At 45.8% G+C, this 27,728-nt stretch overlaps 2 protein-coding genes across 6 annotated transcripts in view; one reads left to right on the top strand and one right to left on the bottom strand.

Annotated features, from left to right (window-relative positions):
* Positions 1–27,728, bottom strand: part of MED7 (mediator complex subunit 7) — a 437,050-nt gene that overhangs the window by 176,312 nt on the left and 233,010 nt on the right. The gene's annotated exons all lie outside the window — the stretch shown is intronic.
* The window catches only part of CYFIP2 (cytoplasmic FMR1 interacting protein 2), a 132,221-nt gene that overhangs the window by 44,754 nt on the left and 59,739 nt on the right, over positions 1–27,728 (top strand). For 4 of the 5 annotated variants that reach the window (XM_050793900.1, XM_050793897.1, XM_050793899.1 and 1 more), the window contains exons 10-21: positions 193–284; positions 2,102–2,219; positions 5,182–5,301; positions 5,807–5,932; positions 10,589–10,755; positions 11,486–11,633; positions 14,757–14,910; positions 16,311–16,467; positions 17,004–17,100; positions 19,000–19,076; positions 21,738–21,846; positions 24,327–24,446. In XM_050793900.1, the coding sequence (XP_050649857.1) occupies positions 193–284; positions 2,102–2,219; positions 5,182–5,301; positions 5,807–5,932; positions 10,589–10,755; positions 11,486–11,633; positions 14,757–14,910; positions 16,311–16,467; positions 17,004–17,100; positions 19,000–19,076; positions 21,738–21,846; positions 24,327–24,446 (1,485 nt within the window). Of the gene's footprint in view, positions 1–192; positions 285–2,101; positions 2,220–5,181; positions 5,302–5,806; positions 5,933–10,588; positions 10,756–11,485; positions 11,634–13,778; positions 13,854–14,756; positions 14,911–16,310; positions 16,468–17,003; positions 17,101–18,999; positions 19,077–21,737; positions 21,847–24,326; positions 24,447–27,728 lie in introns of all 5 variants that reach the window. The other variant, XM_050793901.1, reaches the window with a different exon arrangement.

Below are 27,728 nucleotides of genomic sequence, written 5' to 3'. Positions count from 1 at the left end.
GCAGGGGAGGACCTGTACACGACTAGGGTTCCTTTTGGCTTCAGAGTCACATGGTAGCATCATTGGAAGCAGAAACTAGGGGTCGGCCCCCAGGCATACACAGAGGCGTGCCTCCCCCGGTGGGGTGGCAGCGAAGGCGGCCGCCCCAGCCCCTCCTCAGCATCTCACGAGCTGTGTTTGCTTCCTTTGCAGCAGCTGCAGGTGGTGCCCCTTTTCGGCGACATGCAGATAGAGCTGGCCAGATACATTAAGACCAGTGCTCACTATGAAGAGAACAAGTCCAAGTGAGTGCCTGCCGTAATGTCTCTCGGCTCCCGCAAGGATGCCCAGCCCGGGCAGGGAGCCGAGGGGCCACTTCAGCCCCTCCTCCCTCCCCAGAGTCCTGGGCAGGTGGATTCCATCAGAATACAGGCGCCGGCCGGAGGGGAGCCGCGAGGGTGCTCTGAGCCCTTTTGTATCCGCCCTTTGCTGCCAGGTTCAAAAGGGCTCAGAGCACAGCCACGCCCCTTGTCCAGCCCAGCAGTGACTCGCACGTCCTTGCAGCAGGACAGCAGGAGTCCACCTCCTCCTCTGGAGGAGTGGCCAGCCCTCAGTGGTCTGGTGAGGAGAGGTGGCGTTGTTCCTCCTCATGCTGATTCTCTCAGGTTAGATGACCGTGTGCTAAGTCCATCGTGGAGTCGTGAATTGGGTGGGCAGCCTCACCTTCAGCCACTTGATAAACCACAATTCTAGGTCATCTGTGCAAAGGCCCGGGGTGTCAGTGCCTCACTGAAATTGGGGGGCTCCAACCTCGGCTGCCCCTTTGGTCTCTGAGGCTGTTAGGGAGGTTCCTTCTATGTGCTTCTCACCCAGAGTTGTGGCTTTTCCACACAGAGGGGAACCAGCTGTCCTTTAGTCGAGGGTGAGTGTATTGGCATCTTAAAAAGATAGAAATGGAGTGTCCTTGAACTGCATCTGCCTGGAGCCTCTGCAAATGAGTGTCCGAAGGAAGCTCGCGTAGTCGCTTCATCACCCTCTGGCTGCCAGCGCGTGAGGGGGTTTGCAGGAAAAGCAGGGAATGGAGAATGCTGAACTCATTCCTCAGCCCCCTGCCTGACTTCCCGACCCGCTGAAGCTGGCTGGGAGCAGAGGCTGGGGGAGTGACGGGGGCGGGGTGTGAGGGGCCGGGTGCTCCCCTCTCCACAGGTAACTCTCTGAGTGATACTGAAGGGAGGCCTGAGGAAGGCTGTCACTGTTCTGCTGTTCTTATGAGGGGTATGTCAGGGCTCCTTCTGAAATACTAAATTCTCCCTAGAATCTTTTTTCTGCCTTGTCTGGTGCTTGTGCTTCGTCTGTCTGCTGGGTCACCAGCACCTGAGGGTGGAAGAGGGGGTGGTGGTTTTTCTCTTGGGCATGGAGAGTGAAGATGTTCATTCATTCATTTCCTCTCTGACTTAGGATGGTTTTCCTAATGACATCTTTTCACAAGGAGTGGAAAAGAGGCAGAGGGAAGGAGGAAAGAGAGTGGAGAGAGAAGGAGAGAAGGGGGCGAAAGGTAGAGGGGGTGGGTGGAGGGAGGGGCCACCCCCATGTCTCAGAGTGACCCTGGCTTCCCCCACCACGTGTGCTTCCATGTTGCCAGGGCACTGTTGGAAAAGAGGCACAGTCACATTCAGATTTCCGCAATCTCAGCCCAAAGGCCCCCCAAAGCCAGCTTCAGCTGCAGAGTGTGCTGTCAGAGTGGGTAGGCTGGTTTTGGAGGTTGCCCACCTTGCTTTTTCTGTGCTTGGATTCCACCCCTTTGTAGCCCTAGAGACGCTGTCTTCCCTCCCTTCTCACATTACTGGTAAGTATTATGGACCAGGTATCTGGAAAGGCCTGCAGTTGGGTCCTAGATGAGGCCAGCCCCAAGGAGGAGGAGGAGGAGGAAGGACTGTTCCACTAGGCCTGAAGCTCCCACAGTGTTGGACTTAGCAGGCTCTCTTGCTGAGGCGGCTGGGATACCACGTGGTGTTACCCAGGGGAGTTGGCCATGTGGGCTGAGCACCAGGAGCAGCTAATGCCTGTCCCACCCAGGCACCTGAGGCTGGGACCCTCTCTGACCCCGTAATTTTCTACCCAGGTGGACGTGTACCCAGAGCAGCATCAGCCCCCAGTACAATATCTGTGAGCAGATGGTTCAGATCCGGGATGACCACATCCGCTTCATCTCCGAGCTTGCTCGCTACAGCAACAGTGAGGTGAGCACACAGGCTGCTGGGAAGCAGGCCCATGGGCCCAGGGCCAGAAGGGGTAAGGAGCAGCCAGGAAAGAACGTGGATCCACGGAACACTGGAGAGTAGGAGGGAGGGAGGCAGGAGGGTAAAGTGCCAACAGCAGGGGTTTTAGAGCCAAGCAGACTGGGGTGAATTCCGTGGTGCTGCTGCCCTTTGCAAGTTATTCAACATCTCTCTGCTTCAGTTTCCTCATCTGTGAAATGAAGGTGATAACAGTATCTATCCTGAAAGGTTCATTGAGAGGATTAAAAGATATGGCAGATAATAAAGGCATGGTGATGGTTAGTTCTGCCTGTACGTGGTAAGTGATGCAAACCATCGCCACGCTGGATGGCAAGAAAACAGAACACGCATACTCATAACATTACCTAAATGTTTTTAAACTACACAGCAATAAATTATCATTGTAAAAAAATATCACTAATATACTTAAGGGCAGATGAAGGTCATAAAAATCTCCACTAATACCAATAATTACATTTCACTTAATTTTTCCTTTTTTAAAAACTTTTTTTTTTTTAATGGAGACATGATCAGTGCACAAACCTCAGGAAAGAACACAAATAAGCAAAAGGAGAGAAAATCACATAAAATCCTACCATCCCAGAACCAACGAAGACTGGTATTTGGATGTATATATTCTTCTGGTTCTCATCCCATACATACCCTCCTAACACATGAATATGCTGTTTGAAAAACACTGATCCTGGCCAGGCGCGGTGGCTCAAGCCTGTAATCCCAGCACCTTGGGAGGCCGAGACGGGCGGATCACGAGGTCAGGAGATCGAGACCATCCTGGCTGACACGGTGAAACCCCGTCTCTACTAAAAAATACAAAAAACTAGCCGGGCGAGGTGGCAGGCGCCTGTAGTCCCAGCTACTCGGGAGGCTGAGGCAGGAGAATGGCGTGAACCCGGGAGGCGGAGCTTGCAGTGAGCCGAGATCTGGCCACTGCACTCCAGCCTGGGCGGCAGAGCGAGACTCCGTCTCAAAAAAAAAAGAAAAGAAAAACACTGATCCTGTGACTCAGATTCCTTTATTACATAGCACTCGTGGGTGACTGTGCACTGACCCACGTATGCTCACTGCTTCCACCATGTGGCTAACAGCCATGGTGACTCTGCTTTACAAACCCCAACTCAGGAGATGCCTTTGATCACAGAGCAACGTACCTGAAATGGGGACAGTCTGACAAATGCAAGGAGTTGTGGCCATTAGACCATGACTTGTAGTCATTAGACTTGTGGCCCACAGGGACCAAGGTCAAGCCCAGACCTTTAGCTTTCTAAACATATGTACCAATCAATTGAACTGAAGTTACAGGAATAACTTATTCTTTATTTAAAATTTCTTTAAAAAATTTTTTTAAATATATTATTTCTTTTTTAAAAATAGAGGCAGGATCTCAATTATGTTGCCCGGGCTGGTCTCGTACTCCTGGACTCAAATGATTCTCCTGCCTCAGCCTCCCCAGGTGCTGGGATTACAGGCATGAGCCACTGCCCCCCGCCAGAGCTCTTAATTCCTACTCACATTTTGATGTGGTCTGAGAATGAGTCTGGCCAAAGATGTTTTTTAAAATTATATGCTCTATACATGTTGATTCTCATTATTCACAGGAGTTCTGTAAAGTGGTCATGAACTCTGAAGTAGCAAATACTAAATCATTGCCCCAAGAAGAAATCAGAGTTACAGTTCTGTGAGCCTCTGGTCACAACATTTTCATCAACTGATCGTTATATAACCTTGTTTTATACATGCTTCTGTTTGAAGACACTTGATGTGATCTCTACTCTTGATTCATTAGCTCATGACCAACAGCACAATAACTCACGCCTGAACAAAGCCGATCTAGAACACGTATTTTTTTTTTCCATAAGGCATGTTACAGCTTTCTTGCACAGAGGAACACTATATAGCGCATTAGCTCTAAGCTTGGGGGCCATTTTAAATTGAGCAGTTGGAGTTAAAAGCACAAAAATACAGAAAACATGGTACTAAATAGACTTCAAAAAAGACACTTGTTTACTATATGAGAGCTGAAACAAGGCAGAGTCACTTTGTCCGACTTCAGCTGGGAGTGGGTGTATGTCTGCAAATGACTGAGAAATCACCATGAGTGTTGATTTTGGGGTTACAAATAAATTTTAACCAGTAAGAGAATTCACAAATACAGAATCCGCCAATAAGGAGGACTGGCTGTATATGTATATGTGTGTATGTACATATACACACACACGGAGTATGTTTGTGCATATGCACATATTCTGTATCATTGTGGAATATTATATAGATGTTTATCCACTGCCTTTCAATCTGTGAGTCATGTCTGATGAGTTGTGAAATCAACTTAGTGTTTGTGATTAGCATTTTTATATAAGTATAGAATAGAAAATCAGAAGGAATCCCATATATTAAGAGTAAGATTGCTTTGTAAAAAATATTGTTGAGGCTCTGTGTGACAGCTCACGTCTGTAATCCCACCACTTTGGGAGGTTGAGGCAGGAGGATTCCTTGAACCCAGGAGACCAGCCTGGGCAACACAGTGAGACCCTGTCTCTAAAAGAAAAAAAAAAGAAAAAAAATTGTTGCATACATATATTTAATATCTGTATGTAGATATATGTTCATGAGTTACCATATAGTGTGCACTTCCTACAGTGAATGCGGTCAGAGTTTGAAAATTGCTGCCCTGTAATACTCCAGGGTGGTTATGAGTGGGGCTCTGGCATCACCACCTGAACCCAAACCTTCAGTGATTTATAAACCACATGGCCTTCAGCAAGACACTTGTCTGAGCCTCAGTTTATCTGTCAAGGGGATGTAATAATAGCACTTCCCTGCAGTGTTCTTGGGGGAATCAATGAGATAACATATAAAAGTGTCAGGCACATAGACCGTGAGTATGACACTTGATGCTCCCCAGGTGGTGACGGGCTCAGGACTGGACAGCCAGAAGTCAGACGAGGAGTATCGCGAGCTCTTTGACTTAGCCCTGCGGGGTCTGCAGCTTCTATCCAAGTGGAGCGCCCACGTCATGGAGGTGGTAGGTGTCTCCGGGTAGAGGGCCTCACACTGACCTCTCTTTCTTTGGAATCTGCCTCCATCTCCCCCTAGCGCTGTCTTTTTAACAGATTTATGGAGTTATAATTCACATGCCGTACCATTTACCCATTTAAAGTGTAAGTTCGTCGGTTTTTAGTATATCCGCAGAGTTGTATAGCCACAGTCAAATTTAGAACATTTTCATCATTTCAAAAAGAAGCCCTGTGTTATATCCCCTCCCATCTCCCTAGCCCTTAACAATCTGCTTTCTACCTCTATAGGTTTCCCTATTCTGGATGTTTCACATAAATAAAATCATATGATATGTGGCTTTTTGTGTCAGGCTTCTTTTATTTTGCATACTTTCAAGGTTTTTCATGTTGTAGCATGAATTAGTACTTTATTCCTTTTTTTCAGCTGAATAATATTCCATTGCATGGATCCTCCACATTCTGTTTGTCCGTTCATCAGTTGATGGACATTTGGTTTGTTTCCACTCTCCCCAGTACTCTTGGAAGCTGGTTCATCCCACAGACAAGTTCTGCAACAAGGACTGTCCTGGCACTGCAGAAGAATATGAGAGAGCCACGCGCTACAATTACACCAGTGAGGAAAAATTTGCCTTCGTTGAGGTAGGTGAGACTCCCTGCATCTCCCTCTGTCCCTGAGGCTGTAGCTCATGGTGGTTCCTGCATAGTTCTGAGCAAGAAAACAACATTGGTTGCCCCAATTTGCATGCTCCTCCCTGTCCTCCCATCTAAATTAATTTGTCAGAAGTTATTCTGTTACTCAGAATTGATTAGAAACTCATTCTGTTCTTAAAAATCCAAAGAAAAACATCCATTCCACTGGAAAAATGGGCACGAAGAAACCAACAGAAGAAACAAACACAAATGGCTAAAAGAGGTATGAAAAATGCCCAAAGTTATCAGTGGTCAAAGAGCTACAGATTGGAATAAGATGGGATACAGTGTTTACCATCAGGATAGCAGAGATTTGACAGCTGGGTGATGCCTGTTGCAAGTTAAATTGCAGGAAATAGACATTCTCATGTCTTTAGTGGTCAGTCTACATTTTATAGGCTTTCTATGAGAGCAATCTGATTATATGTACTCTCGTTTTTAATGTGCATACCCTTTGGCCAAGTTCTTCTTCTGGGAATATATCCCAAGGAAATAAGCCAACTGTGCAGAGATATATGTACATGGATATTTATCACAGTGTTGTTTATAATACCGAAATATATGGAACAACTTAAATGTTCTTCAATATGGAACCAGGTAAATAAGTTAAGACTCAGGTATATCGTTGCATACTGTGCAGTCTCTAAAAAAGATATACCATGGCTCACGCCTGTAATCCCAGCACTTTGGGAGGCTAAGACGGGTCGATCAGTTGAGGTCAGGAGTTCAAGACCAGCGTGACCAACATGGTGAAACCCCATCTCTACTGAAAATACAAAAACAATTTAGCCAGGCGTAGTGGTACACACCTGTAATCCCAGCTACTCGGGAGGCTGAGGCAGGGGAATCACTTGAACCCGGGAGGTGGAAGCTGTAGTGAGCCAAGATTGTGCCACTGCACTCCAGCCTTGGCGACAGAGTGAGACTCTGTCTCAAAAAAAATAAAAAGTAAAAAAGATATACCTACGTGGAAGGCTACGCTCAGCATATTGTTAAGTTAAAAAAGAAATAGTTAAAGAACAGCATGTCTGTAGTTTTCATGCATACAGGGAAAAAGCAAAAATATATCTAGAAATAAAGATGCATATACACATAAATGTGGATATTTTTAAGTATGTAAAGAAATATGTAATATATCTAAATACATATTATCAACATATAAAAAATAAAACTCCAAATATAGACATTTAGACCAAAAACAGAACAACATATAAAATGATTCCACTTATACCAAAATATAATATACTTTTATATATTTGTGGAAAACTGAAGGGCATAAATATTTATGATGTATACCAAACCATGAACAGTAGTAATTTCTGGAAACAGGACTGTCTGATTTATACCTTTTTGTATTGTATTTTGTTTGATTACAAAATGATGTTTCTATTTGGGAGGAAAACTCCTTTACACTAGGTTGTGAGTGACAGCTATTTCTTTGAGGACCATTTGAAACCTACAGGAGACGAATCTAGAAATCAGAGACCTGGATCCCAGCCCTGGGCCCTCTGGTCACTTCAGCTCTCAGAGCCTCAGATTCCTTATCTGTAAAATGGAGCTAATCATTTCTCCCCTGCCCCATCCCAGGGTTATTATGGAGAATCAAACAATAATTGTCAAGTAAGATAATGAATGTAGATGAGCTCTGAAAACTTACAGGGTCATACAGATGTAAGAGGTTAGAGTCATTGTCTCTCCAAGTTCACTTTAAAGGACTGAGGCTCAGTGGCATAATTTCAGAAAGGAGAAAAATCATAATCACACTTTACATTGTCCTAAGTGGCCCCAGACCCCTTGGCACTTCCATTACTAACTGGCAACCTGGAAGAAAGTTTTGCAGTCATCTCTACAAAGTCATCCTGAAGCCTGTTTAAAGTGAGACAGTCAGAGGGTAAATGCAACTTTATAAAACTATTTTTGCACTTATGTCCTTAATAAAAGGGATGCATATGCACTGTAAGTGATTTAGAAGATGCTACCCCAACCCCACTTCTACCTTCACCTTCCCACAACCTCATATCATCATCCAAGCACAACCACCAAGAACATGTCACTCGATTTCCTTCTAGTCATTACTGTGCTATACATTGAGAGGTTTTATCATTTTTATCTCATTAATAAAAACATGTTTAAAAAAATAAAAAAGAAAAATAGTTCAGTGTGGCCTTTAAAAATAAAACAAAGTGAGAGTAGTAACCTGCCTGCACCATGCCTTTCCAATCTGAGTCCCCAAATAGGAAACACCATTCAACTTGTTAAGCGATTCCTTGTAGTATTTGTCTCCCTAGTTCTAACGAGACTATTTCTTGGTTTTTCAATTTATGACATTTCGTATTGATTTTCTACTTTGGGAAATGAGGATATAGCTATCTCCTTCCTACCTCCCGTCCCTGCAACACACCTGGTTTCCTTCCCCCATCTTCCCATCTTGGTAATTTTACACTTTTTGGTAAAAATCAATAGTTACCTTATTATTAGTATAACCAAGTAACTATTGTCCATCACTGAGCCACATGATCTAATGTGAATACCTTTATTTTCTTGCACAACTTTTTGTTCTTCATAGAATTAGCAATACTTTATTTTTTGTTTTGTTTTCTATGAGTCTATCAAAAAGGCAACACCAAATATACCAACAAAATGTAAAACTCCTTACAAAATAGTCCATCACCGTCATCATTTGATGAGTTTTGATATTATTCTTTTTTTCTTGGAGCCATTCTTCCACAAGCCCTCTTCTTTCCAGTCTGCATGGGTTTGTCTCTAGACCAGCCCAGCCACTGATCGAAGAGTCTCCTCATTATGTATTATCTTGAGAATTCTCTTTACCTCTGTCCTGTCTTGGATCCCATTCATATATCTTCCTCTGTGAAGTATTGAGATCTTTTGCCCATTTTTTAAAAGTCGGGTTTCTGTCTTCTTATTACTGAATTGTGAGAATTTGTTCCATATTTTAGATTACAAGTCTTTAGTCAAATATATGTCGCAAATAATTTTTCTCATCAGTGACTTTGCCTTTTCATTTTTGTAAGGGTGCCTTTTGAAGAGCAGCTGTTTTACATTTTGATGAAGTCCAGTTTATCAGTTATTTGGTGGTTTGTGATTTGGGGGTTTCAGCTAAGAAATCTTTGCCTTGTCTAGAGTTGCAAAGATTTTTCCCTTAGATGCAACAGGCCTGCCCACTCCTCTGTGTTTGGAGTTAGTCTGAGACATCTTCATTATCTACTCCTTCCTTTGTCCTGATGTCTCCTAGTTACATCTGTAGCCAGGAGCCCAGATTCTGTTATGATCTAACAGTCCTCTAATGCTTCTTTCCCATTATTTCTCTGCACCAAAACTTATCGCCAACAAAATTGTTGTACTGTTGGTGCCACTGAAAACCATCACCTCCTGAGTTGTTTTCATACCAGTTCTATCTAAAAATGTTCTTTTTCTTCCTTTAAGTTTTAGAGAAAAAAAAACAGGCTTAGGATCTAAGCTCATTCATTCATTTATTTGTTCCTTTTCAACAAAAAATGTGTCTGCCCACCATGAGCCCAGACACTGGCAGTTGGGTGTGCACAGCATAGCTGGGCCCTGTCCTATGTGTTTCCAGTCTGGTGTAGAAGGTGGAACATGCCATTATGGGTGTGATCTGTGTGGCAGTTGTGAGGTGGACGATCCGCCACATGTCTTTGCCTCTGAATTCTGAATCAATTGAGAAATTAATGTTAGAGGCCAGTGGAGTCAAAGGCTCAGACTTACTGCTGGTAAAGCTGAACTAGATAATGTGGTTTTCACCCAACGCCACACCAGTCTTCCTATGCCTCCTACATCTCATTAAACTTGCCACTGGGTAATAGGCAAAGCAGCTGCATAGATACACGCTTCCCTTCCTCGGGGTGGGCAGGGGATGGTCACTGCAAGAAGTCGCCAGAAACCTAGAAGGGAGGCCACATACTTGCAGGCAGGCAGGTCCCAAAAGAGCGAGCCAAGGTCAAGCCAGGCTCCTCTCATCACACACGCTTGAATCCCAATCTCTCCAAACAGATCAGTGAGTTAGGGTAAGGAGAAGGGAAATAGAGGAGTAGAGGCATTCTCCCCCATGACTTCTGCAGGAGAAATTTTGATCTTATAAACTCAAGCAGTAACTGGCTAAATGGTTTTAAAAACAAAGGTTGTAAAAATTCTTTAGAAAATTTTATGTTAAAAAAGTTCTATTTGATGTGGTCTGTGGGTGCCTGGTCTATGGAGGGGCCTTCAAAAGCCAGGGCACTTCTCAAAATGCTCAAATGGTGGCCCACGGGCCAGCTGCCATTTGTCAGCAGCGAGCAACAAAATCAGGAGCTCATGCCAGGATGAAAATCAGTTGGATTGCGAAGAATGCTGTTAGTTGAGCTGACATTTGTGTTTTGTAGCAAGACTGTCTCAATGATTGAAGCTAAGTGCTGATGTACGTACATTGTGGCACATGTCTCCTACCTAGCCATGCACTGGCACTTTGAGTAGCACTGGCCTTACGCCTCTGGATATCATTCCCCGCCTCCCCTGGTGAGGTGATGATGGGTAGTAGAGAGCTGGTGTGCTGGACATGGTGAACCTGACCCTTGGCCTCTTCCTGCCCAGGTGATCGCCATGATCAAAGGCCTGCAGGTGCTCATGGGCAGGATGGAGAGTGTCTTCAACCAGGCCATCAGGAACACCATCTACGCGGCATTGCAGGACTTCGCCCAGGTGACGCTGCGTGAGCCCCTGCGGCAGGCGGTACGGAAGAAGAAGAACGTCCTCATCAGGTGGGTTTTCAGATACCTTCAGGAGCATATCAGACATAAGTATGCCAGATACCCTTCAGAGAGGATGTCCTGGCTCAGCCACTGAACACCCACGGGTTCTTCCAGCAAGCTCTAGAGGGTTCTTTAGAAGTTTGGGCATTTGGGATGAATTAAGCCTTCATCTCTGGAAGTCCATATCCACTGCTATCTAGCTGTGTGAACTTGGTAAAGTTACTGACCTTCTCCAAACCTCAGTTTTCCTCATTTGTAAAATAGGGATTATTATAATCCCCACCTGCTGCTTGTTGGGATGATGAAATGAGATGGTCCACAGATAGACCTAAGCACATGTAGCATGGAGTAGGTATGCAGTACATCTAAGCTATTATGAAAACTAAGCACACACAGATTTCGTAAGACCAATGAGACTCCCCGATAACCAGAAAGGAAAAATAGACATCTTGCCTCACACAAGTTCTGTCTCACTTGATGGGCTCAGAGCTGAGTTCTCAAACATCCCTTGGACATCAGAACCATGTAGGACACTTGTTTAAGCACAGATTCCTGGACCGTACCTTAAATCTGTTAAACCAGAGTTTTGGAATGGGGGCAGAAATGAGCATGCTTTACAAGCACCCCAAGAATTCAAATGTGGGTAGTCCTGGGACACCATGGCCCCTAGACACACAAGCTTGTAGTGCCTTTTTCCCATGGTGAAACCTGGTCTAAGTCTTAGTTCTTCCTTCCCCAGTGTCCTACAGGCAATTCGAAAGACCATCTGTGACTGGGAGGGAGGGCGAGAGCCCCCCAATGACCCATGCTTGAGAGGGGAGAAGGACCCCAAAGGTGGATTTGACATCAAGGTGCCCCGGCGTGCTGTGGGGCCATCCAGCACACAGGTAAGCGGCTCCAGGCACAGGCCAGCTGCGTTGACTCAGAGGCCAGCCCAGCTATGGTAGGTCATCATGGCTGGCCATGGGTAGTGGGACTGGGAGCCATTGGTCAGGAGGGGCAGGGTTGAGTGGCTGCTCTGGTCTTATTCTGCCATATTGTTTTGATATAGGAAGGAGGACCACTGGCTTAAGATTCAGGAGACCTGGATTCTAGTCCTAGATACCTGTGTGACCTCGGGCACGTTACAGATCTCTCTGTGCCTCAGTTGTTTAAACCAGCTAATGGGGATAATACCACATCCACCTTGCCTGGCTATCTTCTAGTCCTATGAAGTATAGATTCCAAAGTGCAGGAGGAGGTTAAAGTGGAATCTATACACATCTATCCTGTCCCTCTTTAATAAGCCCTGGCCCTTTCCCCTAAAAGTTCTGCCTCTGACTTGCTGTGTGATCTTGGGCAAGCACCTTGAGCTCTCTGAGCTCTGACTATCTTCTCTGCAAAATGAAAACTTCGAATGAGATTGTGTTACTAACAAAATATCCCTTAGTTCCACATCCTTCCAAAAGTGCAAGTGTTGAAAGCCCTTGTCCCCTTAGAGGAAGTCCAGTATTTGGAAACACTCAGAGTTGCCAGCCAGAGCTTCTACGCAAGAGGTCGCCCGTGGCTTATCCAGAGCAGTCATAACATTACAGAAAAAAAGTCAATAATCTGAGTATCTCCGTTAAGTCCCTGCTACCTACTTAAGGCTAGGTAGTTTCTGGTAGTATTTTTGATGTGCTGGAAAAAGCAGATGGTTCTCATTGCGGGTTTAAGGGTCTCAGAGGCCTCACTTCCCATGACCTTTAAGCCTTTCTCTGCTCTCAGTCACCCGAGATGGACCATCCGAGGCCCACCCCCTGACCCTTCTCCCTGTGTGTGTGTCTGTGTCTGTGCTGGGGGCTGGGGCAGGGGAGAGGTGGGTTCTCGGCAGGGTCGTCTTAACTCCCCTTGGCTTGACAACCCTCTGCCAGTTTGCACCAATCTCACCGGCTGGTTGTAGAACGCCCCGAGGAAGCGTCTGCAAACAGTTCTGTGTAGTATCAAGGACTGAGGTCCGGGGAACACTGAGCAGGGCTTTCAGGTGTTTCTGTAAGTTTTAAGACATGAGTGAGCAGGAGACAGACAAGGCACAAAAGACACTGGAAAGGAGGAGGAGGGGGCTTAACAGGCAGAGAGAAAAGGAGAGGTGAGGAAGGGAGGATTTGTGTAGATGATGTGAGAGGGGTGGGTCACCAGCAGTAAATCCCCCCTCACCCCCAGCCTCCACCAGGTCATGCCAGGGTGGCACAGACATGTGGAATAGACTCCTAGACAACCAGAGCTGGGAGAGCTCTTAGAGGAACCTAGGCCCTCCCCGTATCTTGCAGATGGGGAAACTGAGGTCTAGAGAGGGGAAGTGACTTGTCCAAGTCACAAGGCGAGTCCCAGGTGGAGGTGGGACAAGAACCCAGGTCTCCTGACACCCACCCAGGGCTCTGGTATGGTCTGCAGGACGCAGCAGACACGGGCATCTTGCGTAGTTGGGATAGAGACTGGTTTGGTGAATTAAATGCTCTGTTAAGTAAAAGTACATGGGAAAAGAGTTCACCCTCTTATGGGTGAAACCAGTTTTCAGATCGTTAGAGTTGGACGTCAATCAGACAGCATCCACAACAGATTAGACTTGCATTCTTCCTTTGAGGACTTGAGAGGCCGTCATGAGAAGAGTGCTTCTCGGCTCTTAGGGATGATGAGACGGGCCCCCCAACAGGCCTGCAGATGGGGGACTGTCTGAGGCACTGACGGCCACCATGGCTGCTTTCCCACAAAGGAAGCCCTGTGGCAGGGATGGTGGGTCACGTTTCTGTGGCTGCCCTGCCCGCATCAGTGCCAGGTATGTGGTGGGGAAGATCCCAGGGAAGCTCCAGAGGCAGCGAAGACGAACGTGGTTGCTGGGAGGTTGGAGTGTCTCAGAGGTAGCCCCCGGCAGTCGGCAGTCGTGGCGGCTTTCCCACCGTATACAATACCTCTTGCTTTTCTCTCTCTCTCTCTCTCTCTCTTTCTCTCTCTCCCTCTTCCCTGTCTCTCCTGCCCTCCCGTTCCCTCTTCCTTCTCTCCTATCTGTGTCTTAGGCCTGCCAGTGGTCCCCGAGGGCTTTGTTTCACCCCACTGGTGGCACACAGGGCCGAAGAGGCTGCCGATCCCTGGTATCACACCGCCTGGCTGGGTGGTTTGGGTACCCTTCTCGAGGAGGCAGCAGGAATGGACTAGCCTGGCTCCTCAAGGCCCCTTCCAGCCCTAAGATTCACAGACAAATGATGTGGAGAGATCTAGATTAGCAAAGAGAACCACCCCACCGCACTTGCATCCTTTGCACTTAAGGCACCCTGTAAGCGGGAGTTAATTGTCTAGTAGCCTCCTGTGTAAGTACCAATGTTAACCCGCCTTCCGCCCCGGACTTCAGCAGGCTGTGCAGTGCAGCCGATGCCACCAAGGGGGCGCCATTGCTCAGCCACGGGGTCAAAACGCTGAGGATCAGGAACAGGTGTGGGAGGGGGTTCGTTCTGATCTTATCCCATTTCTCAGTTCCTCAGAATGTTAGTTCTGAAAGGGACTGGTGTGAGAAGGCATCTGGTCCAACCCCCTCATGTTACATGAGACAACTGAGGCCCAGAGTGGGGGCTTTGTTGCCTAAGGTCACACAGCAAATCAGCAGCAGTGCCTGGCCTTGAACCCCGGTCTTTTGACTCCCAGTCCAGTGCTCCGCCCATGGCATCTGTGGCCCTCTGGGAAAACAGGGAGTGACTCCAGGGTGACATGTAATGAGGTTCTCCTCTGATATACACACCCTTGGCCAAGCAGAGCAGGGAGCCACCTGCTGTGGCCAGGCCCACCGGCCCAGGGATGTCACGGGGCCCGGGTTGGCCATGAAGCTTTTCACAGTTCCACATTTACTTCTCAAACCCTAAACTGGTGCTTCCTTAGGACAATGCTTTTTAAGAGCAGACATCTGCAGACAAGAATAAATACATAAATACAACACGAAGCAACCTCTTCCCCTGGGGTGGAGGGCCAGCTTCTGACCTTCTCATCTTGCCTTCTTTTTCAAGCTGTACATGGTGCGGACCATGCTTGAATCGCTCATTGCAGACAAAAGCGGCTCCAAGAAGACCCTGAGGAGCAGCCTCGACGGACCCATTGTCCTCGCCATAGAGGACTTTCACAAACAGTCCTTCTTCTTCACACACCTGCTCAACATCAGTGGTGAGCTGCATCCCACCCCTGCTGAGGCATGGAGGGAGGGGACGAAGGGCTCAGAGCCACTAAGACCACCAAGCCAGGCATGGCAAAGGGACGTGATCGTTGACCCTAAGGACGTGATCGTTGATATCACCGCCAAGGAAAACACACACACTTTCCAGTGGGCTTTTGGAGCTGGGAAAGGCCAGGTTCAACTCAGCTATTCTGACCTAGCTAAATGTGTCCGGGAGATACCTGTGGCTAATCTGTCATAAAGTCCTTAGTAGAGAGGGATCAAAACCAAGAATATGCACATATAGACACATGGATGCTAGACTTGCTACTCAGCCGCAGCCGAGCGCTAAGTAGTACTTGCTGCTGCCAGCAGGGGAGGCTCTCGAGCTGCATCCCAGTCCTGTGTTCTTCACACTTCCTCTCCTTTTAGTAAGATGTATGTCTAGGGCAGAGGAAGAGTAGTATCTCAGGGACGTGAGTCTTCGTATGTCTGCTGGGATTGAAAAGAGTGATGACTGTAACAAACAGTACATTCTTCTCCATTAGAGAGTAGCCTGGGAAGGGCCTTCAAGGCCTCTAAACTGTATGGGATCTACGAATTAACACACACAAGAAGTCAAGGAGCCACAATCCAACTGAAAGTGGGCACTTGGGGGCCTATCTTGACACTGACACTGTATTTGTGTAATGAACATACTTTTGTTTTGTTTTGTTTTGTTCTTTGAGACGGAGTCTTGCTCTGTTGCCCAGGTTGGAGTGCAGTGGCACTATCTCAGCTCACCGCAACCTCTGCTTCCCAGGTTCAGGCTGGAGTGCGGTGGTGTGATCTCAGCTCATTGCAACCTCTGCCACCCAGGTTCAAACAATTCTGCTTCAGCCTCCTGAGTAGCTGGGATTACAGGCATGCACCACTATGCCTGGCTAATTTTTTTTTTTTTTTTTTTGTATTTTCAGTAGAGACGGGATTTTGCCGTGTTGGCCAGGCTGGGCTCAAACTCCTGACCTCAAGTGATCTGCCTGCCTCAGCCTCCCAAAGTGCTGGTATTATAGGCATGAGCCGCTGCGCCCAGCCATGAGCGTACTTTTCAAGCTTAGGTTGCCGGTTTTCAGGATGACTTTGTAGGAGGGTGATGGGAACTATAGGGGCATCTAAAGCTCTAAAACATCACTGCCTTCTCTTCTCCCCCGCCAGCCCACAACCACTGCCACTCAAGCTTAACAAATGCTATTTTCCAAGTACATATTAGGCTTGCCTTTAAGTAAAAGAGAGCAGGATCCTACTAATCAATATTAGTACCTGCTACATACCTAACACAGTAACAATAACAATGAAAATTAATAAAAACAATGAGAACTAAGGTCTTTTAGTGCTAAGAGTAACCCAAGGCTCATTCCCTTATGCTTTTCAGAAGCCCTGCAGCAGTGTTGTGACCTCTCCCAGCTCTGGTTCCGAGAATTCTTCCTGGAGTTAACCATGGGCCGACGAATCCAGTTCCCCATCGAGATGTCCATGCCCTGGATTCTAACGGACCATATCCTGGAAACCAAAGAACCTTCCATGATGGAGTAAGAGGCAGCATTGGGCCAGCAGGTGGCTCTTGGGGTGCAAGTGGAGGGCAGTTTACCAGGGAGCTCCGTTCTTTCCAGAAGGAAGCACTGAGTTGACAAGAAATGAGGCCATGTGCCCCACCACGGGGAAAGCTCAGACAGACAGAATCATTTAATTCAGCCTTGCAGATAAATTCTGAAGTTTCCCAGGCCAGCTGTCCTTCCTATGCTTTGTCAGCCTCATAACAGCTATGCTCAGAAAAGAGTAATCTCAGGAGCAGGAAGCTCGTATTCTTAACTGCCACCTGATGTCTTTTAGTCCCAGATACATGTTTACAAGTCCTGGTTTTATTTGCATCTTGGACTTCTTATTTCTTTGGGCTGACTGTAAAGTAAGTTGCTCCTAAGCGGTGGAGGCTCTGGGACCATCAGAGAGGGCTGAAAGATGGTCTTTTCCTGACTCTGAACTTGTTTCTATTTCCCAAGCAAGTATAAAACTGTCTTCCTTAAGGGAGGTCATTAGTAAGCGGCTGGCTGTGTTTTTCCCTCTTCAGGTATGTCCTCTACCCTTTGGATCTATACAATGACAGCGCCTACTATGCTCTGACCAAGTTTAAAAAGCAGTTCCTGTACGATGAGATCGAAGCTGAGGCAAGTGACGTGCTTCTCCTTTGGCTCCTTTAATCTTGTTCCAAATTCCGGACTTTTCCAGTTTTTTGCTATTAGCATGAAGTAGGAGTATCAGGGACTTGTTCTAGGAGAGGAATCTCTGTAATCATGGCCATCAGAAGGCCTGTGTAACCTTTGAGGGCAGAAGTACAAACTGAGACACCCAGTTCAGGACCTGCTGCCTTTCTCTTCCCACCCACAAACTCTGTGCTGCACCATGAAGGGCTTCATGTGCATGTGTGTAAATACCCAAGCTCTGCCTGTCAACTCTGCTCAGAAACAGTGACCCTCAGCCAGACCTAAAACCTATGGTCACACACACCCGTAGTGCAGTCCATCCTCAGAGGGGAGGCCAGAGAAGAGAGCACGTGGCCCTGGAAGAGGCTTGAGCTGCCTGTAGAAGGCTTCTCAGAGCTGGTTCTAGAAGGGGAGAATGGGGCCTGAGTGCACATGCCCACCTTGACCCTATGGATTCTTTGCCTGGACGGAGGTCTACTGATGACCCTTGAAGCTCAAAGTGCAGGGCAGCGGCCTCAGTGACCTAGGTCTGAGGAAAGCACTAAACACAGCGCTGGGATTTTGTGTTCTGCATACCACGTAGGGTGTGAGATGAAAGATCTGAAAGCTTTTTGAATCATTAACCTTATGGAGCCAAGGGTCTGGTGAGAAAGGATCAAAGGTTAATCACGTAAATGTTAAACATGAAAGACTTAAAATACTAAATCTGACAGTAAATAGGATCTGTTTCCTTTGACTCTTACCTAGCTACTGCCTTTGCCCCATCTCATGGTCATGTCCTGCTCTTGCTATTTTTGGAATATTTGGTTTGATTCTCTGTGTCTGGTGTGAATTATCTTCCCACCTTAGCATCACAGTCTGTCACTGATGATGAGACCCTGAAATGTCAATGCTTTCTTCATTAAAAACCAAAGCTACGTAAGCAAAGTTGGAAGGAAGGCGCTTTGAAATGTGACCATCAACTTCATAAACAAATTTGCGGCCAGGTGTGGTGGCTCATGCCTGTAATCCCAGCACTTTGGGAGGCCAAGGTGGGTGGATCACCTGATGTCAGAAGTTTGAGACCAGCCTGGCCAATATGGTGAAACTCTGTCTCTACTAAAAATACAAAAATTAGCTGGGCATGGTGGTGGGTGCCTGTAATCCCAGCTACTTGGGAGGCTGAAGCAGGAGAATCGCTTGAACCCAGGAAGTGAAGGTTGCAGTGAGCCGAGATCACACCACTGCACTCCAGCCTAGGCGACTTGTTGAGCGAGTCTCTGTCTTAAAAAAAAAAAAAAATACAAAAAATTAGCCGGGCGTGGTGGCGGGCGCCTGTAGTCCCAGCTACTCGGGAGGCTGAGGCAAGAGAATGGTGTGAACCCGGGAGTCGGAGCTTGCAGTGAGCCAAGATTGTGCCACTGCACTCCAGCCTGGGCGACAGAGCGAGACTCCGTCTCAAAAAAAAAAAAAAAAAAAAAAAAAAATTGCAAAGCAAAGTAAAATACAATGAAAAATAACATCTATCAGAAGAGATAGATGGAGAGGCTGCCGAGTTAGCAGACAGATTCAAGCACTGACGGGTTCTGACGGTCTGTTCGTTGCATCCCTCCAGGCAGGCAGCCTCAAAACAGCTAAGGAGGGGGTCCGTGGGGAGGTTGGTTCCTTTTTGAACTTTGCCTTGTCTGTTGACTGACTGAGGACCCTGAGAGCAAGGGACCAAACCTCCCAAACTTAGCCACAGAATCTTCTTTTTCCCCTTCAAAGCGTCTTTCCCCAGAATGCACTTTGGGCAGTCCTGGCCGACTGCCCTCTTTCAGTTGGCTCGGTTTCTGTGATTAAGCTGAACGGGCACCAGTGATGTTCCTGCTTTCTCTCCACCAGGTGAACCTGTGTTTTGATCAGTTTGTCTACAAGCTGGCAGACCAGATCTTTGCTTACTACAAAGCCATGGCCGGCAGGTAGGAAAGCCCCAGAGCTGTGAGTAGCAGTCTCTTAAGACTGCCACCTGGAGGATGTGATTTTCCATTGTGAAACCTCCCTTCTTCTTTAGCCCCTGAGGAAAACAGAGCCATTCCACAGGCCCAGACTGGGTGCTGAAATAGAGTGGAAAGGAAACTAAACAAATAGAGGGCTCACCTCACACAGACTGCAGTCTAGCAGGAAAGACAGACATTGACTAAAAGCCGATGAGTGCACAGTGACAAGGAGGTTACATGCTCTCTGTGAGGGAAAAGCTCATGGGAACGTACGACGGTTAAACCTTTGGGGGTGGGGAACTAGAAAGGCCATCTTGCGGAAGTGGCATCTGAGTTCTTATCTGAAGTTGGTAGGAGTGAAGAAAGTAAAAGGAGGTGAAGGATGTGGCAGGAAGTTGCAGGCAAAAGGAACTGCTTGTGCAAGGTCCCTGTGGCGGGAGTATAATGATAACAGCCTGCCAACCTCACAGGGCTGTGGGAGGATTCCTGTGAATTAATGCATGTCAGTGTCTCTTCACCACCACTAGAGGGGGCAGGCTGCCTGCTAAGGCTGGGGAGGTGGGCAGGGCCAGGGCACGCCGGCTTTGTGGCTGTTTCTCCCAGGAATGGAATGACTCCGAATGGTTTCAAAAGTACAACAGTGACCCGATTCGATTTTTATTTACTTGTGAAAGTTTACTCCCTTAAAAATATAAATGTACGGAGAATGAATTGGAGAAGAATGGGTGTGTGCAAACCAGACAGGAGGCCAGTGAAGAAGTCTGGATCAGAGATGTATCAGGCTTAGAGGCTCCTTGGTATTGCCACTATATGTTGGTTCAAACCCTCGTGAGTTCTTGGTTTTCAAGAACCTGTAACAGCACTGATCAAGGAAAACCTCAAATTTATATATAGGTATTTCCATTCTTATTGGAAATCCAAACATACCAACCAGTAATTTCAAGGATAGTTCCTTGCTTTAATAATTTCTCTATGAAACGGATTTACTTCATTTTGCTTTTAACAGCCAAAGTAGCCCTGATATATTTCAAATAGGAGTTGATGTGCAGCACATATAAGTTTCTGTTAACATAGGATGTGCATTAAATAACGCGACTCTTAAAGGCTGGAAAGTATAGAAAGCATGCATGTAGGATTTCAAGGAAAGCAGAGAACACAGCCTTTCACAGAGTAGTCAATACGCATCTGTGGATTGAATGGGATGTGGTTCTAACAGTGAGTTGGGTTTCTGGCTTCTATAAGACAATTCTGATTCCAAATACACTGTTCCATCATCTGTAGAAACAGACTCAGGCATGTCGAACCCTGGGTCTTCCTTTGTCTAACTTATGGGCTTTTATCTACACCCTTCCCTGTAAGATCAGTGATTTTTTAAAGTGTGGAAAGTTGAGGAGGTTGAGAGATTCGGAGAAAACCCAGGAGGAAAACCATGAGCTAGGTCAGTCCTGTTCATTCGAAATGCCACATGGTCACAAACGTGAGCCAGAGATGTTATTTTAAATTTTTTAGTAGAGGTATTTTAAAAAGGAAAAAGAAGCAGGTGAAATTGATTTTAATAATATATTTAACCCCACATATCCAAAACATTATAATCTTGACATATACTCAATATAGGAATTATTAGAGATTTTTCATTCTTTTCTTCTAAGTCCTCAAAATCCTGTGTTTTACAGCCCATGTCAATTTGGACCAGCCACATCTCAAGTGTTCAGTAGGCACATGTGGCCGGTGGCTACTACTTTGGACAGTGTAGATTTAGATGATGTCTCTTTCTTGCATAAAACCTTTAGGTGGCTTTTAGTTATGTCTAGAATACACCTAGCCTCTGTACTAGGATCTGTGTGGCCCTACCTGGTTTGGCCCTGGTCTAATGTCATAAATTCATTTTGCACCATACGGTGCAACCTGCACTGTACTTTATCCACACTGGCCATCTTTCCTTTTCTCAAACGTAACCAAGCTTATGGTGTCAATGATAGTGCTCCCCTAGATCTTTCCGATTTTATCATTCAGGCCTCCATTTAGCAAAACTTCTTTAGAGAGACTTTGCCTGACTTCCTAACTCCAAATGATCCCATTTTCTTATTTTCAAAGCACTTGCTCCTCTGCAATCCATGCCTCAATGTGAAAGATAGTAACACTCCCAGCTCATAGGGTTGTGGAGAGATTTAAAATGACGTGTGTTTGTATGTGTGTGTTTAAAGTGCCTGGGAAATAATAAACACTATGCAACTATTACCTATTATCTGAAATTATTTCATTCCTCTGTTTGTGTTTATCAGTCTTTCCTCATTCGAATATGAGCTCCATGAGGAGAGGCACCTTGTATTCCCAGTACCCAGAATGTTTCCTGGGATACACCAAGCAAGCACTCAATTGCTTTTGTGGTAAATGAATAAAAGAGGAAAGTGGCCCAAGTTCAGTGTTGCCCATCTTTAACTTAGAAACTCTGTTTCACGTATTGAGCTTCTGTGACTCAAAAGAAATGTGAAGTAACTTATCTAGAGCAGAAAACAATTTTGCTTAAGATATATAAGATAGTGCTCTGTGGGTAGATTCTATGATCTGAAATAGAAGTATCTGGGCAGTTGAGAGTCATTCACTGTCTGTTTACTGACCTTGTTTCACTTTTATTACTTCCAGTGTCCTGTTGGATAAACGTTTTCGAGCTGAGTGTAAGAATTATGGCGTCATCATTCCTTATCCACCGTCCAATCGCTATGAAACACTGCTGAAACAGAGACACGTCCAGGTATGGGGAGCGGAAGCCACCATGGAGATGGAAGGGGCAGGAGAGAGCAGCTGTGAAGTCAGCCTAGAGATCAGGAATCAGGCCTGGGTACTGTCTTCCCGGCACGTTGCCAGTGTGGGTTTCTGAGCCTGGGTGTAGCACAGCCTCAGGATCTCATAAACAATAAAGAGGCATTGGGCGTCCTTTGGCTCAGGTTCTGGGCTTCTCCACCGTCTATAGCTGACCTCTGACAAGTTATGGCAACCAAAGCCTTCGTCTTCTCATCATAAGCTGCAGCCCACTTTTTCCAGTTGGGATGCCACTCAGAGATGGGTAAATCTGTCCCTGAACAGGGCCCAAGTGCTGGTCTAAGTGAGGAAGACCGTGGCGCCTTTGAAACGAAAGCATGTCAGGGCAAATCCATGGTAGAAATTGGTTTTTTTGTGTGTGCAGAGTTGGTTTCTATTAACATTTGACCCTAGATATAGAGGAAATGTTGCTGGGAACCGAGAAACATCCCCACTTAACAATGTTAATGTGAGGGAGACAGACAGCATAAGAGATGCCCCAGCAGATGGCGAGCCCTCCTCCTAGAGCCCTGCTGTTGGCCAAGTGGGTGGCAAAATGGCCTTTATGCTGTGATGTCTGTGTGCTTATTATGTGGTCCTGATCTTTGTGAAAGGTCCGGGCTGAGGCTAAGCCCATGCCAGAGGTGAAAAGGAAAGAATTCATCTCAGAAACCCTGGACATTCCCATTGCAATGAGAAATCCAAGGAAATGGAGACTCATTAAACGGGGTGGGGGAGGGGGCAGGGAATAGAATTTGTACTTCTGTCAACAGCAGGGGCTCAATGAGAGCTTTTCTTTCAACCTCTCAGAAGATTGCTGCTATCAGTTACAATGCAGCCAGAATTAGCCACAGGATATTAAATACTGAGGGCTTTATGTGTGCATAAGATGGGTATAAGGGGCCCTAGTCAGTTGGTAGAAAATTTGTGCCAAAAGAGAAGTTGAAAAATAAAATAGTTAAGAATAATCATTTGACACCTAGCAAAGTGCTATGGACACAGCAGGTGCTCGACAAATGTTTATTGCTATCTACATAGCAGCTGCAGTAGTGCCCGCATGTACCCCAGTGGAAAGTACCTTAAGCTATATTTTCCATCCTGTAATCAGACCTTCATCCTCTTGCTTTTAAATTTTCCCTCACGAAGGCACAAACTGGGCCCTTGCTGAGGCAGCTGCTGTGCCCTGGTGACTGAATTGAGCACAGGAAAGATGCAGGAAGCACCTCAGGGCTAAATTTAGGATGTCAGCAGAAACATTTATGGGAAACCAGAGCGTATCCTGAACCTCTTCCCACAGCCTGAGTGAATCGTATTTTTCCTAAACTTCCTGTGTTTCAAGCCTACAGGGAAGTTGAAAGAATAATACGATGAGCACTTATTATCCCGTAGCCAGATTTGCAGTTATTTATGTTTTACCATATTTAGTTCACATTCTCTCTCTCATGTATGTATGCTCTCTCTAGCACTTATACAGTGTGTTTGTTTGTGTGTGTGTGATGAATGTACATACTTTTGTTCTTAATCATTTGAGAGTTTAAGTTGCCAAATCATGACATTTCACCGCTGAATGCTTCAGCCTGTATCTCCTAAGAACAAGGACATTCTCTTATAAAAACAGAATAGAATGATGATACTCAGGAAATTTAACAGTACTGCTTTCTAAATACAGTTCCCATTTGTCCCAGTTATGTCCTTTGTAATTTTAATCCAGTTTCCTATCAGTGCATGCACATACTCATCAGGTGTCAGTGAGAACCTTTGTTTTTGAGACATAGGGTCTTTCTCTCTCTCGCTCAGGCTGGAGTGCAGTGGTGCAATCATAGCTCACTGTAGCCGCAAACTCTTGGGCTCAAGCTGTCTTCCCACTTCCAGCCTCCCAAGTAGCTAGGACTACAGATGTACACCACCACACCTGGCTAATATTTTTTATTTTTTGTAGAGATTGGGTCTCACTATGTTGCCCATGCTGGTGTCAAACTCCTGGGCTCAAGCTATCCTCCTGTTGCAGGACTTCTCATTTCAGCTAAAGATGGGGTTCTTGTCTGTCCCACGACCATGAAAACTTAGGCTTGCAGACTGTTTAAAGAGTGGGTAAAGCAGGGTTTTATTGGGTGAAAAGGGGAAAAAAAGGGGGGAAACAGGGACTTTCACAAGGCCAGAGTCCCTCAGCTAGAGAACTTCCTGCCAGGCTGTTGGAATCCCAGGTTCCACACAGGAAGAGGAGGGGCCGGGCTCCTCCCTGCTGGAAACATCATAAACTTCCCAAGCCTTTACCTCAATGGACAGGCTGGTTGGAGTTTCTTCAGGAAACCCCTCCCACCTGGCAGTCTTACTCCCACCTTGGTCCCCCAAAGCGCTGGGATTACAGGCATGAGCCACTGCACCCGGCCAGTGTGAATTTTAAGTAACTTTTCTCTCTCTCTCTTCATCCAGCTGTTGGGTAGATCAATTGACTTGAACAGACTCATTACCCAGCGCATCTCTGCCGCCATGTATAAATCCTTGGACCAGGCTATCAGCCGCTTTGAGAGTGAGGATCTGACCTCCATTGTGGTAAGAGTCTGGGAGCGTGTGGGATTTCTGCTCTGGGAGTTCTCAGACTAGAAGCCTAGATGGGGACTGTAGTTAGTCTAGTGATGGGCCAGTTAAAGAGGGGCAGTGAGTCTCTTTCCCATCTGAATGGAGCTGAGAAATAAAAACTTACACAGAATAAGAATAATCTTACGTTCCTGATTGCCTTGGGAATGACAGAGCGGAGGGGGTCTCCTTGAGATTTCTAGAGATGGCCAACCCTCAGACACAGCTGCATGTCCTTAGGATCCTGCAGGCTGAGCAAGTAGGTAAATGGTCCTAAGAACCTAGGGGAAATTTCACAAGAGGGTTGGCTTCACGGGTGTGCAGTAGTATAAGGCCCAGACGGGCTTTGCAGCTGGTTTACTGCTCTGCTGTCACCATCTTGAAATTCTTAAACAAGGGGGCCCCACATTTTCATTAAACATCATACCCTGTACATTATGTAACTGGTTCTGATGCACAAGCCTGGAATAGGCCTACTCCTTTCCCCCAGAAAACAGCAATTTAAACGACTCTCTGCTAATTCTCTCTCTTCAAGAGTTAGAGTAAACTTGACTGGTTATCCTTTCAGTGAATCAAAGGAAGATTTCAGTGCTTTCAAAAGCAGATAAACAGTAGGACTGGGAAATGGAAAATCACCATTAGAACATAATAAAAATTGTAGGCAAGTTCTGTCAACGGTTGCTAAAATAAGTGGGCAGAACTTTGAGAAAAATACTGCATGATTTCTCTTATATGAGGTTCCTACAGTAGGCAAATTCATGGATACATAAGGTAGGATGGTGGTTGCCAGGGAAGAGGAAGATGGTGTTTGATGGATCCAGAGTTTCAGTTGGAGAAGATGAGTTTCAATTCTAGAAAAGGATGGTGCTGATAGTTGCACAACAATGTGAATGTACTTAATGCCACAGTACACCTAAAAATCATTAAAGTATTCAATTTTAAGTGCATCTTACCACAATAAAAAATTTTTTTAAACCAAAAAATCTTTGAGAAGAAACAGGATACTCGCATAATCTCAAAGTACCTCCCCCAAGATACTTATTAATTACAAAGGGAAGAATGACTCTACAATGAAGAAAATTAGCAGACACCATCTTAACCAAAAGTTAATATCACCAGTAAAACATTATTGTTGTCATGATATATTCTTGCCAAAATGCACAATCTCAATCTAATTTTGAGAAAATATCAGATGAACCCAAATCGAGTGCCATTCTGAAAAAAAAAAAAGTGAATGATATTTCTCAAAAGTGTGCAGGTCTTGAGAGACAGGAAAGAGTGAAAACTGTTACAAATTACGAAAGAATAAGGGAACATGACAACTAAATGCAACATGGAATCCTAGATTGAATCTTAGAACAGAAAAAGGACTTTAGTGGGAAAACTAGTGAAACCTGAATAAAGCCTGTCATTCAGCTAATAGTGTTGTACCAACGTTAATTTCCTTCATTTGATAATTGTACTGTGGTTCTGCCAGAGGTTAACAGTGGGGAAGCTGGGTAAAGGATATGCAGGGTATGCTGTTTTTACAACTTTTCTATGAGTCCAAAATTATTTTTAAATAAAGTTGGGTTTTATTTTAAGTGGACAAAGTGGTAAAAAATAAAGTGGCAATGAACTAGGACTCTAGCATCATACCTGCAGTCCCAGTCCTTACCCTGCTACTTACTTAGCTGCGTGATCTTGTGCAAGTTACTCAGCTTCTCCAAGTCTGTTTCCTTATCTGTAGAAATGGAGGGAATATCAGAATCCACCTCTTAGGGTTACTATAGGGATAAAATGAGATAACTACCTGGAAAGAGCTTTGCAGAGTTTGTTTGTTTGTTTGTTTTTGTTTTGTTTTCTTTGGAGACAGGGTGTCTTGCTCTGTTGCCTGGGCTGGAGTACAGTGGCGTGATCTCAGCTCACTGCAACCTCCGCCTCCCAGATTCAAGCAATTCTCTTGCCTCAGCCTACTGAGTAGCTGGGACTATAGGCATGTGCCACCAGGCCTGCCTAATATTTGTATTTTTAGTAGAGATGGGGTTTCACCATGTTGGCCAGGCTGGTCTCAAACTCCTGACGTTGTGATCTACCTGCCTCAGCCTCCCAAGAATCCTTTGTATACATAGTTAGCACTTAATAAATAATAGCTTATGGAAAAAAGATGAGAGAAAAATAAATTTGGGGCTGCAATGCAATGATTTTGGGTGAATTTTCAACAGCATTTCTTAGGGCCTGCCCTAACCACCCTCCTTAGTCCTGGGTCACTTACTTCGAGAGACTGTAGCACAGCACGCACTTTGCTGAGAAATCATTTGCTCATCTCTATTTTGAGAAACAGAGTTATTCTTTATGCCAAATAGTTAGCAGTGATGAGCTCCAAGTGGTGGGATTTTTTTTTTCTTTTTTGTTTATCTGTATCTTCTAGTTTTCCAATAATGAGCATATCTTATGAAAAAAAAAAGATTTGGGATATATGTGTCTCCATGGCCTCTTCCCACCTGTTTGAAAGCACTAAATGTTCTTTTGGCTGAGAACAAAATCAAAACAAGCAGTGAAAGCCCTTGTTTATCAGGCGAGGGCAATGGCTCCCCGGAGAACACCCGTTCCTGGGAAGCCCATGAAGAGACCTCAGGGAAGCACTCTCCCGGTGGGTCAGGACGGCCCCTGCTCGCCCTGGCTGAGAAACTTCGACCTCCTCCAAGAAACAAAATGAGGAGTGCGCTCCCCTCAGCCTTTCCCTCCACCTGAAAAACTCCATTCTGAGATGGGGAGACAACTTGATTCTGAGTTGGGAGAGGTTGCAAAGATTTGGGGAGTTAGTCCCCCTCATTTTACACGGCTGAGCAAACAGTCTCAGCAAGACCTGATGCTGAGGTTGAAAACGGGCAGCCCACAGGCTGCGTTTTGTTTAGGCGGCATAATACACTTGTAATTTTGAGCCAACATTTAACGTTGGGAAGAATTCCAATAAAAATGCAGAAGCTCTGGCGGTGCCAGACCAGCATTCCCAGATGGTAACGATTGCCCAGAAATGACTAGAAGTTCCTGTGAGATGGGCTACACTTTCTTCAGCTTGCCACAGCCCCACTGGCAGGCTTCGTTTATGTGTGTGACCTACCAGGCCTCACTGTGCTGAGTTTGAGACCTTTGCTCTCTCACTTGCCTGAGGTCACAGAGCTGGTTGCCAGTTGAATGTGGTTAACAGTCAGGTCTTCTTTCACTGAAGAGCTCTTTCTCCCACTACTCTGAAGTTGCCCATTTGGGTGTTTTACT

The sequence above is a fragment of the Macaca thibetana genome, chromosome 6 (assembly GCF_024542745.1).
Source record: "Macaca thibetana thibetana isolate TM-01 chromosome 6, ASM2454274v1, whole genome shotgun sequence".
Taxonomy (NCBI): Eukaryota; Metazoa; Chordata; class Mammalia; order Primates; family Cercopithecidae; genus Macaca; species Macaca thibetana.
Note: the sequence above shows the minus strand (reverse complement) of the source record. Positions and strands in the feature narration are given on the sequence as shown.